The sequence below is a fragment of the Nelusetta ayraudi genome, unplaced genomic scaffold, assembly GCF_046127955.1.
Source record: "Nelusetta ayraudi isolate G7.1 ecotype Tasmania unplaced genomic scaffold, CSIRO-AGI_Nayr_v1 ptg000018l, whole genome shotgun sequence".
NCBI classification, from domain to species: Eukaryota; Metazoa; Chordata; class Actinopteri; order Tetraodontiformes; family Monacanthidae; genus Nelusetta; species Nelusetta ayraudi.
In genome coordinates this window covers 4248637-4266497 of record NW_027466068.1, presented here as the reverse complement: position 1 = coordinate 4266497, position 17861 = coordinate 4248637, and the positions used below count along the sequence as shown (strand labels likewise).

At 46.7% G+C, this 17861-nt stretch overlaps 1 protein-coding gene across 9 annotated transcripts in view; it reads left to right on the top strand.

The window, feature by feature from the left end:
* Window positions 1-2771: 2771 nt before the first annotated feature.
* The window catches only part of osbp2b (oxysterol binding protein 2b), a 43106-nt gene continuing 28016 nt past the window's right edge, over window positions 2772-17861 (top strand). For 3 of the 9 annotated variants that reach the window (XR_012926632.1, XM_076025938.1, XM_076025937.1), the window contains exons 1-2: window positions 2772-3289; window positions 10544-10752. Coding sequence is in view for 7 of the 9 variants with exons in the window: in XM_076025938.1 (XP_075882053.1) it covers window positions 3132-3289; window positions 10544-10752 (367 nt within the window). In the remaining 2 variants the exon portion in view is untranslated. Of the gene's footprint in view, window positions 3290-4491; window positions 4542-10543; window positions 10753-17861 lie in introns of those variants that run through there. The other 6 variants (XM_076025941.1, XM_076025939.1, XM_076025940.1 and 3 more) reach the window with 4 other exon arrangements.

The following is a 17861-nucleotide window of genomic DNA, read 5'->3' as shown; positions in this document are numbered from 1 at the left end:
GCTGTATTGGGCGAGCGAGCAGCAGGGCTCTTCCCTGAGATGAGCAGGTGGGGATACTGTATCACTCGCATAGCACAGTTCATTGTCCCCTCACATTCATAGACTTGTGGGCCTGTGCTTCCTGGGAAGTGGGGGTAGGGGGGGACAGAACAAAAAATGAGAGCGGCCGGTCATGTGACTGCAGATGGATGCATAGTGGTGATTAAGATTCAAAACGGAAAGGCAGCAATATCATTTAGTCTTCCTTTTGAATGTGTCACACTGGGGGCGAGGTCAACGGCCAAAGGTCGATCGTCCAACGAGAAATAAAGAGCAGACAGAAACAAGAAAAAAGAAACAGCTGATGCTTCACCCACCGGGTGGGAAGATTATCTGGAGATGTGCAAAACCAACAGTTCAGACGGTGTTTATTTTAAGCTCAGATGAAGTAGCCCAGTTTTTTTTTTCTTTTCCCTGTTTCAAAGCTGGCCTGCGGTTAGAAGGAAGAAGAAGGAGACGGAGGAGGAGAAGGAGAAACAGCTGTGTGTTATAAGGTTGTCTTGCAGCAGAAATGCTGCAGTCCTGATCACGATGTACTCGAGAGGTTCATCTTCTCCCTCCCCTCAACGCAGCCTCTGCTTCCTGACGAATACATTAAATCCCGGGTACCTGGGGGGAATGAGAGGGTTTCAATGAGGGCTGCAGAGGCTGGAACAGGAACCTGTGTGTGTCAGTGTTAGTGTCGGTCTGTGTCTTTGTGTGTGTGTGTGTGTGTGTGTGTGTGTGTCTGCGTGTGTGTGTGTGTGAGACAGAGCGACAGGGTGGGACGGAGGGAGAGTCGGGTTTGATCGCTGACATTCAGACTGACACAGGGGGGGATAAGAGACGGACGTTGTTGACGCTTCTGGATAAGGAGGGAGCAATAAAAATCCTGCACGACTGCCCTCTGTGACTCCATGGGCCATTATGGTGTTGTTGTTTTTTGGGGTTTGTTTTCTAAATACAATGTCTCACACACTCTGGGGGTCCATCAGACATCCTGCAGGAATAGCGAGGCAGCGCTCACTCATTCACTCACAGTTACACCCCAGGAAGTGTGCAGCAGCACAGGCGAACACGCGGAACCCTCCGAAAGCGTCACGCCTGTATGTAAACAGCATTCGATTGGCGACGCTGTGGCGAGACCTGGCCAAGTAGACTGAGGACACTGCAGGCCGCAGTGACAGTAGGCAGCCCTATTGTACATACCCGAGTGATTCATGGAGTAATTGACTTGCATGCTTTTGTTGGTAGAGCCAACGGGTCAGGGTTTAATTGCACTGATGATGTTTGAATTTGATATTGTGTTTGACTGTTTTTTTTTTTTTTTTGTATATTATGTTTTTTCTTTCTTACTGCGTTGAGCAGTTGAGAAGAGTGAATGTTTTTTTTGTCTCCCCCCCCCCCCCCCCCTCACTGGCATGTGAGAGCAGCAGCTCACAGTTCTCTCAAGATGTAGTGTTGAACCTTTCAATCAGGGCAGGCGGCTGTGTGTAGTTTTTTCTAGTTGAAAATAATCGATCTATATATATATATATGAAATATGTAGCAGAGATACTAGAAAGCAAGTGTGTGTAGCATGAGTTCTTCAAAAGTTTGTCTGCTGCGCATTTCCAAATTAAAAGGGCTACTGTTTTGTTTTGTTTTTTGTTTTTTTCTTCTTTCTTTTTCTAAAGAGGCAACTTGTATTTATTATTATTATTATTATTATTATTATCATTCTTATTGTTATCATCAACATGTTAGTGTGGTGAATGATTCTGGGTCCCCTATCCTCCTGTTTGTTTTTGTTTTTGTTTTGGACATGAGATGAACAATTAAATGCGTTTGAGACCAGCAACCTCTCTCTCAGATTCAATCTCTTACACATCGGGATCATTTTGACAACATTGCCACCTCTTGGTGAAACACTGTTATCAGGGGCCGGATCACTGACAGCGGCGCCACACCGCAGGCTTAGGTTCTATTGCTCTGATTAAAACGTATACAAACCGAAAACTATGTGGACACTTGATTATTTTTCTTTTCTCTCTAAGCATATGTGATGAGCAGGTTAGTGTTATGAGTTGTGAATGCAGAACCTGATTGGCTGCTCCTGCCATACTTGATCTTGGCCACAGTGCTGTTCTGAAGCCCAGGGACTATATTGTCAAGGTCATTGGATATATTTTTCTCATACATTCCCCTCTTATGCACTTTTCACCCAGTTGCACCCAAATTCTCAGATCGGCCTTTCTGATCTGGACCCGAGTGGAGCAGTGTCCAAAAACATTGTATCGATTTTCAGACAGGAAAAACGGCAACCTTAGCCCTCTGTTTACAGCCTCCTGCAACAGGAAGATTGTTGGCAAATTGAGGACTTTGTGCCGGAAATGAAGGAAGTCAAATTCAAACAAAGTCACGTGTGAGAGACAGCCGGAGGTGTGTCATCATTAACGCTGTGCTCTGTTGTTTCAAGGCGTCTCATTTGTTACCAAACTTATCACCTTCACGTGCCGCCAAGACCGCATGTTAAATGTTTAGACAACAACGTCACGTGGTGCAGGCTAGGCTAAGCTCGCGCACACTTGAAATGATGATGATGATGATGATGATGGTGGTGATGATGATGGTGATGATGATGATGATGATGATGATGATGATGATGATGATGATGATGGAGCGGCCATTTCCATCCAAGTCCACACTTTGAGAGCGCCCAGGTCAGCGGCCGCCTCCCCACTCCCCCAACCCCCACCCCGCCCCCTGACAGTGATGCCACATAGTGCCATCATGGTGACTCGGTGACAGCCCCGGTCCGGTCCGACCAGACTGGAGGCCATCTAAAAGGATCCATCCCACCCCGGTCCGCCCAGCTCCGCCGCCCTGCTGGATCCTCTGCAGTCAGTGTCCTGGCATCACTCGGCGTCCTTCCGTCGCTGTCCGCCCGCCCGGACGTCATGTGAATCCGGGCTGTCTCTCGCCCTCCTTCCCCCTCGCCACTCGTTAGTTGCGGCGCCCTCCTCCAGGTACAGTCCAGCTGGTGGAGTGGATTCCCCGGCCCCGTCCCTGGCGCCATCCCCGTTCCCATCCCCGGGTCATCCTACACCCGTCGGCGTTTAGCGGTGCGGAGGATGAGCGAGCAAGGGAAGGGCTCGGCGTCCGCGTCCGCCGCGGCCCCGGCACCGGGGTCGGACACCTACAAAGGATGGCTTTTCAAATGGACCAACTATCTGAAGGGCTACCAGCGGCGATGGTTCGTGCTCAGCAACGGCCTGCTCTCATACTACAGGTAAACAACCGCACACGGACGCAGCGAGCAAACGGTTGACAGGTAGAAGACGCCACGGGCAGTCGGCGGCTCCCCTCCCCAGTGTGCGTCAACTACAGCTGGCTGCCTCGGCGGGCTAACAGCGGGCTAACGCTAGCTGTCAAGCGGCCAGTCAGCTGGCTGTTTACTTGAAGCTGACAGTGGGCAGGAGCCCATACTGTTTTGGAGTCTTAACTGTTGCCAGATGTAGGTTGCAGACAGACGTGCGCAGGCGGTTACACGCATGACGGGTGGCAAAATTTTTTTTATCGGCAGCGCTTTAATTCAAAAAGTGTCATTAATGCTGTTAGGATATGAACAGAGGTTAGCTAGCATGCTGGGCTAGCTCGCCAGCCCTGAATCCGGGAGGCTCGTGATAGTTTCGCACCACGCTGCTCTTATATTGATGGAATTCATTGGACATGTTTAATTAAAGGAAGATGGCTTGAAGTTTTTTTTCGGGGAAAGTTTATTCTTTATCGCTTCCCTCATGTCATAGTCCTCTCTTTATCTCTTATTGACGTCTCACTGTCATGTCGAGATAATTAATTCGGGACATCGGGTAACGTCACGATCCAAAAGAAACATGTGACATGACAGTGGAAATCAACCGCTACCGTTGTCATTTTAAAACCCCACCTCGTGTGGGAACTCATATCAGTCATTGCCACCTGTGGCACAAGTGCCTCATGGTGCTACAAGTGTGCTGTTTTGTTTAGTGTCACGAAAACAGCAGTCACTGAATGTCTTTCCCAGCGCCTGGTCCATTTACTGGAAACATGCGCACATTTCACATTTTTACGATGCTTTCTTACAGTTACACGTGTGTCCACTCAGTCAGTGAACTGTCAAGAAATTATGAAAAGTCCATCTTCACTTCTTTTGATTGCCCTGTTCTTCACAAAGCGTTTGTTAAAACACATAATCCACTCTCTGTGATGTCACTAAGGGCACTGGTCCATCTCCTGGGTCCTCCCAGTAACAGTGTGTTCCCATTTACTGCCCCTTGTTAAACCAAGGATAATTACGTAGTTGTTGCATGATCTACTTGCATAAGTCTCAGTCATGACCTTGGATGTCATTTAAAATAATAATAATAATAATAATAATAATAATAATAATAATAATAATAATCATAATAATAATAAATCTCTCAATTCTTTTCCATGTTCTTGTATTTGCAGGCCGTGGGTCAAAGCTCTAAAACCATCTGACAAAGTCAAACAACAACCTGGTTTGTACTTTGAATCGAAACAGTTGGGTTTGCATTTTATCACTTTGTTTATCCCCTCCTTCCTTCCTTTTGCGCACTTCAAGCTGACAGTTTCACCCAACTAATGTCCTACTAATTACCCAGGATATCCTTCTCCAAATAGTTGGAGTGGACCGATAAATGGGTATCTTGAAGCTTTGCGTTACTGTTACTGATAAAAAGAAAAGAGTTTCTGTTGAGAGTTACCATCAAAATGAAGGCAGGTCAAAATCTTTGACTTTTAAAACAACCTCAGATGTGTGCTTGAATACTGATCCCTGGAGGATGATTTTCCATCCTTGTTGTTCCTTTACTTTACATTTAACTGTGGTCTTGTTGTTGTCAGGAGGCTCCGGTGTACTACCAACATTGATTGATAGACTTTTTTTTTTTTTTTTAAATTGCATTTCAATTGTAAATGAAAACAGCCTCATTCAAAGTGGACTCAGCCTCAGGCAATGCAGGTCCAAGGCGACGCTGTGCTCAGACAGCCCGTCGTGTCTTCCGTTGCCGGCACTGAGACTTTCTCTCCGGCCTCTGCTTGTGCTGAAAGGACCTCCTGCCTCAATAAAAAAGTCCATTATGCTTTAAGGTGACTGCTGTCCCTGGAGTAAAGGTATCACCATAGAAATGTGAGCACGGAGGCAGTGAGGCGCACCAGTTAGTGTACCCCATTGATGCCTTCCTGGCAGACTGCATTGTGCGCGTCTGACTTGAGGCTTTGTGTGTGTGTCTCTCGTCTCGCTGCCCTCCCTGGAAGACCGTCTGCGCCTGCCGCTGTTGTGACTGAAGAAAAGGGGAAACAGTCAGTCAAATGGCACAATATGCCAATTAAAATGCTTTCACTGTGTGGGGTAATGGGCAACCGATATGTTTTTTTTTTTTTCCCACAGTAGTGTTCATTAGACAGCGGGTCAGCAGAAACCCATAGCATATATTTTTTGTTGTAAAATGAATAAATGAGAAACATGTATTAGTGTCAATGAACATGTGCTAAATAAATGTTTGAAAATCAAGTCGATTTTAGTAAATTAGTTCTGTACGTAATTTGATGGATGGAGCCTGTCATCTGTGTAATACTCAAAGTAAAGTTCTATAAGTGATCTAAACATACGGAGAAAATAACTAACTGGCATAAAATAAATAAAAGCAGTCTTAGCACTGAATAAACCACTTTAGACAGACACTTAGACAAGACATCAGGCTTATTGGTTTTTTGCTGTTGTTTTTGTTTTAATTGGCCTCTAGAGCACAGCCATCAGTCAGCTGCAATCACTCCAAACTGCCAGCTGCCAATGAATCAGCCTGCTTCTACTCAGAGGTCGTTACTGTGCCTTCCAGATTTTTATCAGTGATATAAACACAGAACTGTGTGGTTATTGCCCTTCACGGTTACTGACTACGCTGCTTCCTGTAACGCTGATCTTGGCAGAATCGTCTATTGCGTTTGTTACCTTGTATGCTGAAACACTGACTCTAACCTTTCGCTGCCCTAGTTTAACAATATGACTGTCACCTTTATCAGCGATGTGATGGATGGATATTTCATAATTGACTCGCCGCCACGAGATGATTCGCAGTAAAAGGCCAGAGTAAGATTTCAAAAAAATCAGACGCGTCCCAAATGTGCATCTAATCGGTTCTTTTTCTTTATTCCTTCTTTGTTTGAAAGGCCTGTTTTTCCCCTTTTTGAAAAGGTTCCTGTGGAAGTGGTCATGACTGACTGTAGCCAGTAGAGCTCAAGAACATCACTTTCATTCCCTGACTTTGTGCCATCAGGCTAAATGATTCAAAGCAATGCTCCTATTCAGTGGATGAAGAGATACTTTCCTCAGTTTGAAAAACAACTGGTTTTACACAGATTGAATATTTAGCTCATTATTGATTTCACTTTGGCGTTTTTTTTTTTTTTTTATTAATTCTCTCATCTGGCTTGCCGCGTCTCTCTGGGTTTAAAGCACACAGAGTGAGCCTGAGCCTGTGCACATCTCCCACGTTAGCGTCTTTGTCATCCCGCTCACACAAAACGCCTCTTGCTTTTTAATTTCACATTTGACTTCCCTCCCCTTTTAATACTCCAGACGCCACTTTACTAACCTCTGGAGTAAGTCAGCTGCGGTGCTGTGGTGGAGGTGGTGCGGGGGTGGATTACAGGGTATTAAAGCTCTGACTGCAATTCGAGCTGCCGTGTCAGAGTATCTGGATCGTCACTTACAACCGCAGGCAACCGGGTTTCGCTCGCCGCTGCGGGAGTGTTTGCACACGGTATCAATTGAAGCAGTCGGTGGGTGTTTGGTGCCGCTGGTGCTCCCCAGGAGGAGGCAGGTTTATTGTGTTGCTCTTGGCACAGTCTTGGCGGGCACTCAGAGAAGAGAAGAGAAGAATGGAGGGTGAGCTGACGTAGCCCGCAGGCCCAGCTGGAGGGTTGAGCCTGTTAACACAGGCAGTGTGAACGGAATAGAAGAGTTGGTAGATATTTGATCAGAAATAATCAGGTTTGTTGGATACGAACTTGTCCTCTGCATGTGTCTAAACAGAAGAGTGAGCGCTGGTGCAGGCAGTGTGCGTTCTTCTCGTCTCATTTCCAAGTCTTCCAAAAAAACCAAAGAGCCTCCAGTGGTGACAGTAGTGGAGAGTGTTGAAGTGCTGGCATCCAACATTCCTCACAATCTACAGCATGTCTGTGTGTGTGTGTGTGTGTCTGTGTGTGTGTGTGTGTGTGTGTGTGTGTGTGTGTGTGTGTGTCTGTGTTCACTCGCTGTCGTTGTGTCGTTCCACGCTTCAGATCAGTGGACTTGTGTTACGTGACCATGTGTGCGCAGGGGACCGACAGGTAACGCACGCACCGCAAGCCCAGCCTGCATCACTCAACACTGAGAGGGTCCACCTCCTCCTCCTTCTCTCCCTCCTCCTCCTCCTTCTCTTCCTCCTCCTCCTCTTCCAACACCTCCTCCTTCTTTTCCTCCCCCTACTTCTCCTCCTTTCTTCCTCCTCCTCTTGCTTCTCCTTCTCTTCCTCCTTCTCCTCCTTCTTTTCCTCCTGCTTTTTCTCCTTCTCTTCCTCCTCCTCCTTCTTCTCCACCTCCTTCTTTTCATCCTGCTTCTCGTCCTTCTCTTCCTTCTTCCCCTCTTTCTTCTTTTCCTCGCTTCTTCTCCTCCTCGTCTTCCTCCTCCTCCTTCTTTTCCTCCTCCTGCTTCTCCTCCTTTTCCTCCTCTTTCTCCTCCTCTTTCATTTCCTCCTGCTTCTTCTCCTCCTCCTCCTCCTCCGCTCCCTCCTCCTCGGCTCCCCCTCATCCAGCCTTCCTCTGCCCCGGCACTTCAGCGCTCCTTATCTCCCCGTTTCCAGCTTTTGTAGTTCCATTTGCTGGGTAATTTCATGGCCTTTTGCACGGCCTCACCACCCCTCCCCCACCCCCTCCCCCTCTCCCTACCACCACCTCCACCACCACCACCACCACCACAGGGCATGAGAGATCAGTGGAAATCTGGTTGCACTGACTGCCTGGCTGCCAGGAACCTGAGGCTGGGCGACGCTGGGCGAGGAACTGGGCTGTTTAAGATCCTTGCTTGTCGCCCGCACGGCCCCCGTCTGTCTGCACAGCTGACATGCGGAGATTGCCAGCGGTAGAGACGGTGAAGCGGCACGCCAAAGTCCGCGTTCAAGAATTTTGCATCCTGACAAGAGAAGACCTTGACCCCAGCGGTTGAGCCGGAATGGGGAACGTGGCCGCGGGGAAAATCCCCGCCTGGCAGAATTTGTAAAATGAAACCTCCAAACCTCAGAAACAGACGAGCGGGACGTTGCTGCTGCGGACGAACGTAGGCGCGGCTGCACTGATTGCATGGCTGCCTGCTCTGGGAAGGTGCCCCCTAAACCCCCCCCCGGCCTTCCTGTCACCGTCTCCCAGCATGAGTCATCATGTGACGCGGAGGGCAGGAGGATGTCGCTTGTTCAAACATTGGCTGCAGCAGCATGTGATGATTCCGCTGATCAGACCGTCCGTCCGTCCGTCCGTCCGTCCGTCCGTCCGTCGGCACAATCAGCTGTTTGTGAACCGCCATCGGCTCCGGCGAGCGCCCTGGCGGCCGCCGCGAAAGACCCGTCGCTCGCGGGATGACGGCCGCTCGCATCCGGTGCAAATGCATTTTGTCTTTCCAGTGAAACATATTTGCTTGAACCCTCTTAAGAAGATTAAGAATGCCTTCATTTATCCCACATTGGGTACATTTGCATAGATGCGCAGCATGTCCAGTGCAACGAGAAGAATTGAAAAAAGAGTGTATTAAAAAAGAATTAAAATATATATGCAAAGTATTTACATATCTGTGCAAGTGTTAAAAATAAGTTTTTATTGCACCTGTAGTGAAAGATGTGGAAGTGTTTTCACTGTATCAATCAGAAACAATCTTTTTGACCTTTCAGGAGTGACTCTTAAGCAGTGGATCGTTTGCTGTATTGTTTCAGTTTTAGATGATGTGTAATAGTAATGAGAAACTTGCTGTGTCTGTCAGTCTGTATTTAAAAACACAGACGGTGTGCATTCGGCTCGTTTCTCCGCACAGCACACGATGAGAATCTTTTTCCATTGCTTTGTTTTGACCTTCTTCACGTCTACCTCTGATACTCGGCTCTCTCTGTGCTCACTCCGCTGTTATTCATTCATTGTTTGGTTCCGCTGGCCACAGAGGCTCGAAGCCAGACAATGGCTTTGTTATCTCGGGCCCACTGAATTGTGCAACAGTTAGTCTTACTGGCAGCAATACAGAATTACCCACAGTGCTGTGCAGTCAAACAGGGCAGGCAGGTCATGCAGGATGAATTGGAAGTGCAAACTGTCTTGTTTGTGTTACGTCAGCTAATAGAGGAGGTGCAGGCTTTTTTTTGTGAATGAAAAGTAAAACACGACTCAGAAATGTGTTTGTTTTTCATTGCATGTCGGCACATTTCAACCGCTGTGTGGCTTCTTAAAGGTACAGTGCGTAAAATTCTGCCAGAACTGCCAATTCTGCCATTTAATGGTCAGATTTTAGGTCGCAGTGCTCTTTCACTCGCCCTCCTTCTTCTGAGTTTGCCAGTGAACTACGGTGGCCTGCGCCCACAAACCTAGATACCTCATCCACCTTCATCTTTGTTGGTTTATTTGAGGACGCGAGCGTTCACCCTAAATAAGAAAGATGCTGTCAGGCCGCTGGATTGTCCCCACCAGGCTTCCTTAGAATTATGGCCTTGCAAAATGGCATCTCACCATGGATTTGTAAAAACTAACTGGAAACTATGAACTACCAAATTAAATAGCAAATAACTGGGAGCAAGATCCTTGCTCTATTTAAATGATTCTAAATATTTATATATGTGTATAACTAAAGTATATATATATATGTATATATATATATACATATATATACATATATATATACATATACATATATACATATATATATATATATATAGAGTCATCATGTGGCGCGGAGGGCGTCACATGATATATATACACATACTGTATATATGTTTATACACATATATATATATGTATGTATACACACACACACACACACACACACACACACACACACACACACACACACACACATATATATGTGTGTGTGTGTGTGTGTGTGTATAAAAGAATTTAAGTAGAGCAAGGATCTTGCTATTTAAGAACTGTTCTAAGGGTAGGACAAACAAATGATTTTATATTGTGCCACGAATACCCACTTTTATTAATGTATTTGTTGGCACTATGCTAAGCTTTGCCTGATATAAAAATCCTAAATCAGGCCAAATGTTACGCACTGGACCTTTAAGTGAATGGTGAAAGAATCCAAATCGTTCCCCTGCCCCTCTTTTGCCTCCCTGCTCGTGGTCGGTGTCAAGGGTGGAGGAAGGTGCGAGGCTCCCGGCAGGCATCTTAATCTCTCCACATGTCTCCCTTTGTTTATTTATTCATTTAATTTTTTTTTATCTCATCTTGCTCTCTGCGACAGGACGCAGGCAGAGATGGCCCACACGTGTCGCGGAACCATCAACCTGGCCACGGCACACATCGACACGGAGGACGCCTGCAACATCGTGCTGAGCAGCGGCGGCCGCACCTACCACCTGAAGGCCAGCACCGAGGTGGAGAGGCAGAGATGGGTCACGGCGCTGGAGCTGGCCAAAGCCAAGGCCATCCGCATGATGAACGACCAGTCGGGTAAGAGAATCTTCCTGTGTTAGAGCTGCCATCTTTCATCAGGTTTAACTGCGAGCCGGAGCAGGACCGACCGGACGGACGTCGTGGTCACAATCGATCCTTTGTCAGTGCTGGCTGGGCTGCTGCAGGTTGTTCAACTATCAAGGAGCACTTTGCCTCCGGGAAAGATGAAGGTCTCCAGCTGGGGTCACCAAGACGGTGCCCGTGGGCACCAGGCAGCCCGCAGGCCTGTTCTAAAAATAGCACAACTCTTGTTGAGCTGCGTCTAAAATTCAATTTCATCCAACCTTGTTAAGTCATTGTTGAAAATTATTGAGACCTCATTAACAATAATACATAACTAAAATGAGAAAAATGCATTATTCCAGGAGAGTGTAGCAAACTGGTTGCCCTTCATAAGACCCATGAAGTAGCTCTCAGGTTCGAAAAAGTTGATGTCCGTCCCCTGATCTACAGAACTGGGTCACCAAGGTTTTTTATTTATTTTTTTTTAAATGGGAGGTTACGTTTGAAAGTGGTGCCTTCTGGACAGAATTGTGCAAGAAGAGTCTTTTAGTTGTGCAAAGATGGAGAAACACACACACACACACACACACACACACACAACACACACACACACACACACACACACACACACACACACACACACACACACACACACACATATCAACCACAATGGACTGTGCTTGCTGCCTACACCCACTGCTGTCCAGCCAGGGCCGTCATGTCAGTGGAGCAGCTCTCAGACAGCTAAGTGCTGTGTGAGCCAGCAGGGGGCAGCATCGTCCACTCTCGCCCGCTGGCAGGAAAAACAACTGAGACCATGAATGCTAATTGCACATTTAAGACTTAGCTTCCGTTCTATTCCTCTCTCACCCAGAGCACTGTGCTCTCTCTCTCTTTCTCTCCCTTTGTGTGTGTGTGTGTGTGTGTGTGTGTGTGTGTGTGTGTGTGTGTGTGTGTGTGTGTGTGTGCGCGCGTGCGCTTTTTCTGTCTAAGTGCTCCTGGTTTAAAGGTTGTGGGAAAAAGCCTAGAAGGACACACATCTCACCAAAGCTTCTTAGCTCCAATGTTTTGTAGTCGTTTGTGTGTGTGTGTGTGTGTGTGTGTGTGTGTGTGTGTGTGTGTGTGTGTGTGTGTGTGTGTGTGTTTGTGAGAGCCCATGCTGATTTACCTTACAGGGACTGAGGCAGCTTCTGTATTGATATTTCACCACCAAATATAGACGGAGGGGAGGATGTGAGTGCACTTTTAGCTCACTGCTTCCAACCAACTGGAGTGGCCTGTTTATTTTAGTGCATCAAGAAGAGGGCGGGCTTTAAAAAATAACCCATTTTGTCTTTTGATGTGTGTGTGTGTGTGTGTGTGTGTGTGTGTGTGTGTGTGTGTGTGTGTGTGTGTGTAAAGGGCTTTTACTGATGCGTCATTGCTGCTCTCAAGCCAAGAGGGAAAGAAATTTGCATTTGTTTGAATTTTCTATCACGGTACAAGTTTGTTTTTCCTACAGAAAGTACAGTGAGCGTTAATGGCACAACTGCGGTGGACTTACTTGTGTCCTCTTCAGAGTTTATTTTTAGATCAATTTTCCGCGGCCTCTTTCTGAGCACGCCGCTCTCTGTTGTGCCAAACATTAATCAGGAACAGGATGCCTATTTTCATTAACCTGCCCTCCTGTGCCTTCCAGCAGAACAATGAGCTCTTATCGATCGCCTCAGGAGAGCGGCGTAATCCCCCGACACAAACTGTGTTTAAGCAATATTAAGGCTTTGGTTATATATCTGACTGAGTCATTTTTTAAAAATGTTATTCCTGCTCGAATATCCTGCAACTAAATGATCGGAAGGATTTGTGATTATTAGACCCCTGTGAGTCTTAGCCGGTGGTGGGCAACCTCTTTGACTGGTGGGGCCACAATGGGTTCTAAGATTTGACAGAGGGGCCGGAGCAGAAGCAGATAGATGGAGAGTTATGGTGACCCACCTCATAGGAGAAAAAAAACATCACTGGACATGTAGAAAACATGTGCTTTCATGTCAATTGAAAAATAAATAAATAAGTAAGCGTTAGAACAGAATATGTCTTTGAAGCCCCGTGGTATTTACCTCTTTATTGAAATTACTCTTAAAAATGGATGAAATACTAATATATAACTATATACTAATAGCTATTTTATTGCTTACTATTAATATAATTTCTTCAAGTTTGGCCGGCCGGATTAGAAAGTATAACGGGCCGCATATGGCCCCCGTGCCATAATTTCCCCTTGCCTGGTCTTGACAGTGTTTTCCCTCCACGTCCGACCTGGACATTTGGATCAGTTGACCTGAGTTTCTCATTGCTAATTGTCTCACATGCTTTCCATGTGTCAGCCTCCTCTTCTAAATTGGCCCTCCTTCCGTGAGTGCATCCTCAGCTGATTCAACGGTTATTTTCTTTCTTGTAGAAACGAGCCCAACAGGGGGCAGTGTTTCCTCTCGCTTCACAACGACCTCTCGGAGATTGCGCCGTGCTTTGTTCTCGTGGGAGTGGGCTCGTGTTCCTCGAACCTCCCGGTGGCTCCTATTAAAAGTCCGGCTTTGCTAGTGAATTTAGAGCCGATGCTGTGAAGGTTCCTCCTGGGTGACGTTGGTGATGAGTTTAGTGGCTACTGGGAGGCCCCTCACGCGGCCCAGTGGATTTGGAGGATGTGCTTGTGTCTGATCTGACACTGTGGGCAGAATAACTGCAACTGCAGTACTTCGACAGCAGAGGGTGTGTTCCAGTCACATGACTGCAGTGTGTGCAGCTCACGTGACCCTACACATATGTCATGTTCTAAGAAAAAAAACAACCTTTATTGATTGTGTGTGTGTGTGTGTGTGTGTGTGTGTGTGTGTGTGTGTGTGTGTGTGTGGCTCACACTCATTTATCTTCTTGCATTTCCTCTTATTGTTTCTTTTCCTCCCTGGAGCCTTCAGACTGGAGGTCTTCCTCTGTCCGTGGTGCTGAAACAGTATGAAGACCTTTTTGAGTTTCCCCTCTTGGATCTCCTACTCCCCCCCCCCCGCCATTCCTCCCCCAACCCCCACACACACACCTTGTCTCCTGATTGCTCGGTCCAGACTCCACCACCACCACCACCACCACTTTTTCTCCCCGTCTCCGTGGCTCTCTCCAGGACTTCCTCTGTCCTCCACTCTCGCCCTCCGTGGCTGTCTGCTTACCCAACCCCCTCCCTCGCTCCAACCCTCCCTCTCGCCTCCTCTCCCGCCCTCTCTCGCTCGTTCTCTTTTTCCTTCTCATTTGAGCCGTTCGCTTTGCTCCTTATCCAGCAGGGGGTTTGGACCTGAACGGAAGGAATTCCACCACCCCTGTGCTTCCTCTCCTTGATTTTATTGGTGGAAAACTTTGCTTCTCTTGCGAAAAAGACTTGGATACAGCACATTTTTATTTACTTGTGAGTATGTTCCTTCTTCCCTCATTTTTATCATGCTTGGCTTTTTTTGTTTTGTATTTCTTCCATAAATAGTAAGTGATCAAATGTGGCTGTTTAGGGAATATTGCAGGCAGTGTCAGACTTTTTTGGGGCCAATAGTGATGTTTGTCTGAAGCAGATTGATTAGAGGTTGTTTTTACTGCCATGAATAGTTGTTAAAGAGACAAACTTTGGAAATAAAATGGAGCGTCGACCAGGAAAGATATATTGTGGCTTATACATATATTTTTTAGATTAACCCTGAATGGAATTCACAGGAGAAATCACATTTATTTTCCTGCAGTAACAAAGATGGATCGAGCTGCGGGGCGTGCGTGCTCTTTTGAAGTTAATGTGCCAATACATCCAGTGTTAGCATATGTATCCTTTGAAGCTCATGATATGGGTGATGTCATGACTCACAACATGACATCAGTGTTGTACCAGCAGGCTGACAGACGCACCAATTAGAATAAGATCCACGACGGTCCTCCTGGATAGAAGGAGCGCTGCATTTCCTCACCTGCACCGCTTCCTGGAGCCGGGAAGGCTGCACGCACCGTGACAGATGGCGTTGGCTGCTCGTCCTCCTTCTCCTCACTTTTTCTTTTCCCTCCGCTGCAAGTTGCTATGCTGTGAGTTGTTTGTTCTTGTTTGTGTGGGGTGTGAAAGTGCCTGGCTGAGGTCAGTCTGCCGGCGTCGCTTCGTAGCTGAGAGACATGGGGCTGCAGATGGGGGCTGGTGGAAGTGTGACATCAACACCACATGTCAGACGGAGCTCTGATCACCACACCGTTGATATCCAGGCGGTGCAAGTTGTCCACCGTCTCCAAATCTTCTGCTGCTGTCTTCTTTATTTGTTGCTTTGTTTGTCTTCTACCCTCCACCACTTATTTACTCGTTCCCAGTGCCCCCCAGAGATCTTTGCCATCCCATAATGAGTGGGACCTGTGTAAAGTCACCCACACTTTTTTTGATGAAACGTTGTTCTTGGAGTTACAAGGAGAACTTGGAGTTCTGTGGCTGCCTGAACACATTTTTGCGCCGAATCTAATTTCAGTGCATTATTGAAATCCTGAATCTCACACAAAGACCTCATGATTGTGTCATTTGCCATGTTGAATAATAGCGCCTAGAATGAAAGCATTGCTCAGAGTGAGTTGGAGCGGCCGCCCACTGCATTGCCACTTTGACACTTTGAGATTGAGACATCTGCAAAGTTTTGGATTTCACCCCGAGCGAACGCTGAAGTTTGCTTTAACTGAACTTGTGTATTGATGCTGCAAGCAAAGCTGGTGAAAAACTTCTGCTGTGAGCACTTAATGAGACGGCTGTTTAGTGGTTATAATGTTTAACTAGATCTTGATAATAAAATTTAAGCATAAAATATTGACTATTATTCAAACTACAGATGATGAGGGATGGAAATGGACTTGGGTAACAGATTGAGAGCGACTGCAGCGCTGAGATTGTTGTTGTTGTTGGTGTCGGTGGGGTTTTTTTCAACAGTAATTGCAGAATATTCCATTTAACCAAAGCCGATCAAACGGCCCATGCCGCGTTTTCCCCACGAGAGTGAGCGGAAGGGAAAATCTTTTCAACTCTCCTTCTCCTTCATCTTTCCCTGTCATTATCTCGCGAAGCCGCTCTGGTCCACCAGTGTCTCCTCGGAGGAAGAGCCTCTCACTGTGTACACCGTTGTCACGCTGTCTGGCCAGCGTAACATTCCTCCCTCATTATGATCAGACTCTGAGGAGAGCCTCCTCGGCCGAAGCTGAATAGACCTCACTCTGCTCAGTGGGCTGCCGAGGTCAAACCTCCGGCCTGCTCATGCTTCGTGTTTTTTTTTTTTCTTGGCGTACTTTCCAACCCTCTTCCTGCTTTCAGCCTGCAGAAGTGGCCGGCGGTCAGGTGTGTTCACCACAGGCCTCCGTAATCTCTTGGAAAGAGGAATAACCAATAAATATAAAACGGTAACATTGTTCTTAGCATTTTTCTTTTATAACAGATCCATGACTACTTTAGATGTTATCTTCGTACCTCGACATGGTAGTTTCAGTCTTCCTCAGAAGGTCACCTGGGATACCAACTGACTTGAATGTGTCGCAACACCACCCAGGTGACCTTCTGAGGGAGACGGAAGCTCCCGTCTAAACATGTCAAGGTATGACGATGACATCTAAATATGTCTTATAAAGACACAATGAACCTTGTTCAGACGATTACATGAAGAAAAATATCTCCTTGAAGACTGAAGCGTCAGTGTCCACTTCCTCAGTGTGTTTCAGGGCCAAACTGACTGTGGAATCTTGGGGAACAGCTCCGATAGCAAAGCCTGAATACTATGCGTGTGTCAGTACCTCCTCTCATCCTCCTAAAGGGTATTTTGTCCTGATGCTAACGCGGCTAACGCCGACTCTGTGCCCTCAGACAGGAGAGTCCGTGGCGGTGCTGCATTGTTACGCAATCCAATTAGCTGCTGTTCCTCTCGCCTCCTCTTGTTGTTGCGGGGATTCGCCCGCTCGCCGCGGCTGCAGTGTGACCGGCGGACCTTGTGCGCGTGCTGCGGCAAAACGGCGAGTTCATTAGCGTCGCGTCCAGTCGGCGCCCAGTCGGTTTCCTGCTGCAGCCGCCACATCGAAAGTCTAACTTACGTTTCATGTCTTCGAACATGAAAAGTGAGTTTAGCGTTCAGGTTTCCTGCAGTCTGCGACAGCATCAGTGAAGGGGGCTTTCTTCTGGATGTGCCTAAGTGTATGAATTTTTAATGAATATTTTTTGGAGTGACCTTTTAACATTGTCTCCTGGATGAGTACACAGTTAGAGATGCACCAATACCACCTTTTTACAGAAAGAGTAGAGTACGAGTACTTGCATTTCAGTACTCACCGATACCAATACCGAGGACTTAATAAGGCCAGTACACATTATAGAATTACATAGGTTTTTTTTTACATTTTTCCACAGATGTTGTGTAATTTGAGCAACATTCCTCAGTATGTTTTTCTAGAACATGTCACACGTTTCCCCGTAGTACAAACACAAATTGAACAAAAACTGACATAAACATACGGATACAACTGACATCGGTGTTGTGGTATCGGCACATATTTTACGAGTACGAATGGAGTACTCAACCCCGGTATCGGTACTGATACCCAATACTGGTATCGGTATCAGAGGGATGGAACTGTTGGTCTGAAGCCGCTGGCTGTCAGTGTAGCACTGAAAGGCTTCATGAATGCTCCTCTTCATCTGCTCCAAGTCTCACAGAGCGCAACTGATGGAGAAGGAGAGCACTGTACCTCCGTCGCGACAGAGATGTTTTGCGATTATTTATTTATTTATTCATTTATTTATTTATTTATTCAATACCATCGTCTGTGTAACCAGTAGTCGCAACAGTGCCGTCTCTTCTCAGCTAGCTGCTCACTTCACACTCTAATGGCAGTGGGGGCTTCACAAGACGGCTGCAGTCATGAGATTGAAAATATTTTTTCCGCTTGTGTCCAATCATTTTCCTCATGTGAAATTGCCCATAATTGGTTGATTCATACAAATATGATGCCTGCGGGTGCTTGTTAAGGTGGTTTGGTCGGGGAATGTTTGTCTGGTGTTCATGTGATGCAAGTTTAGTCGTTTTTCATACATTTAA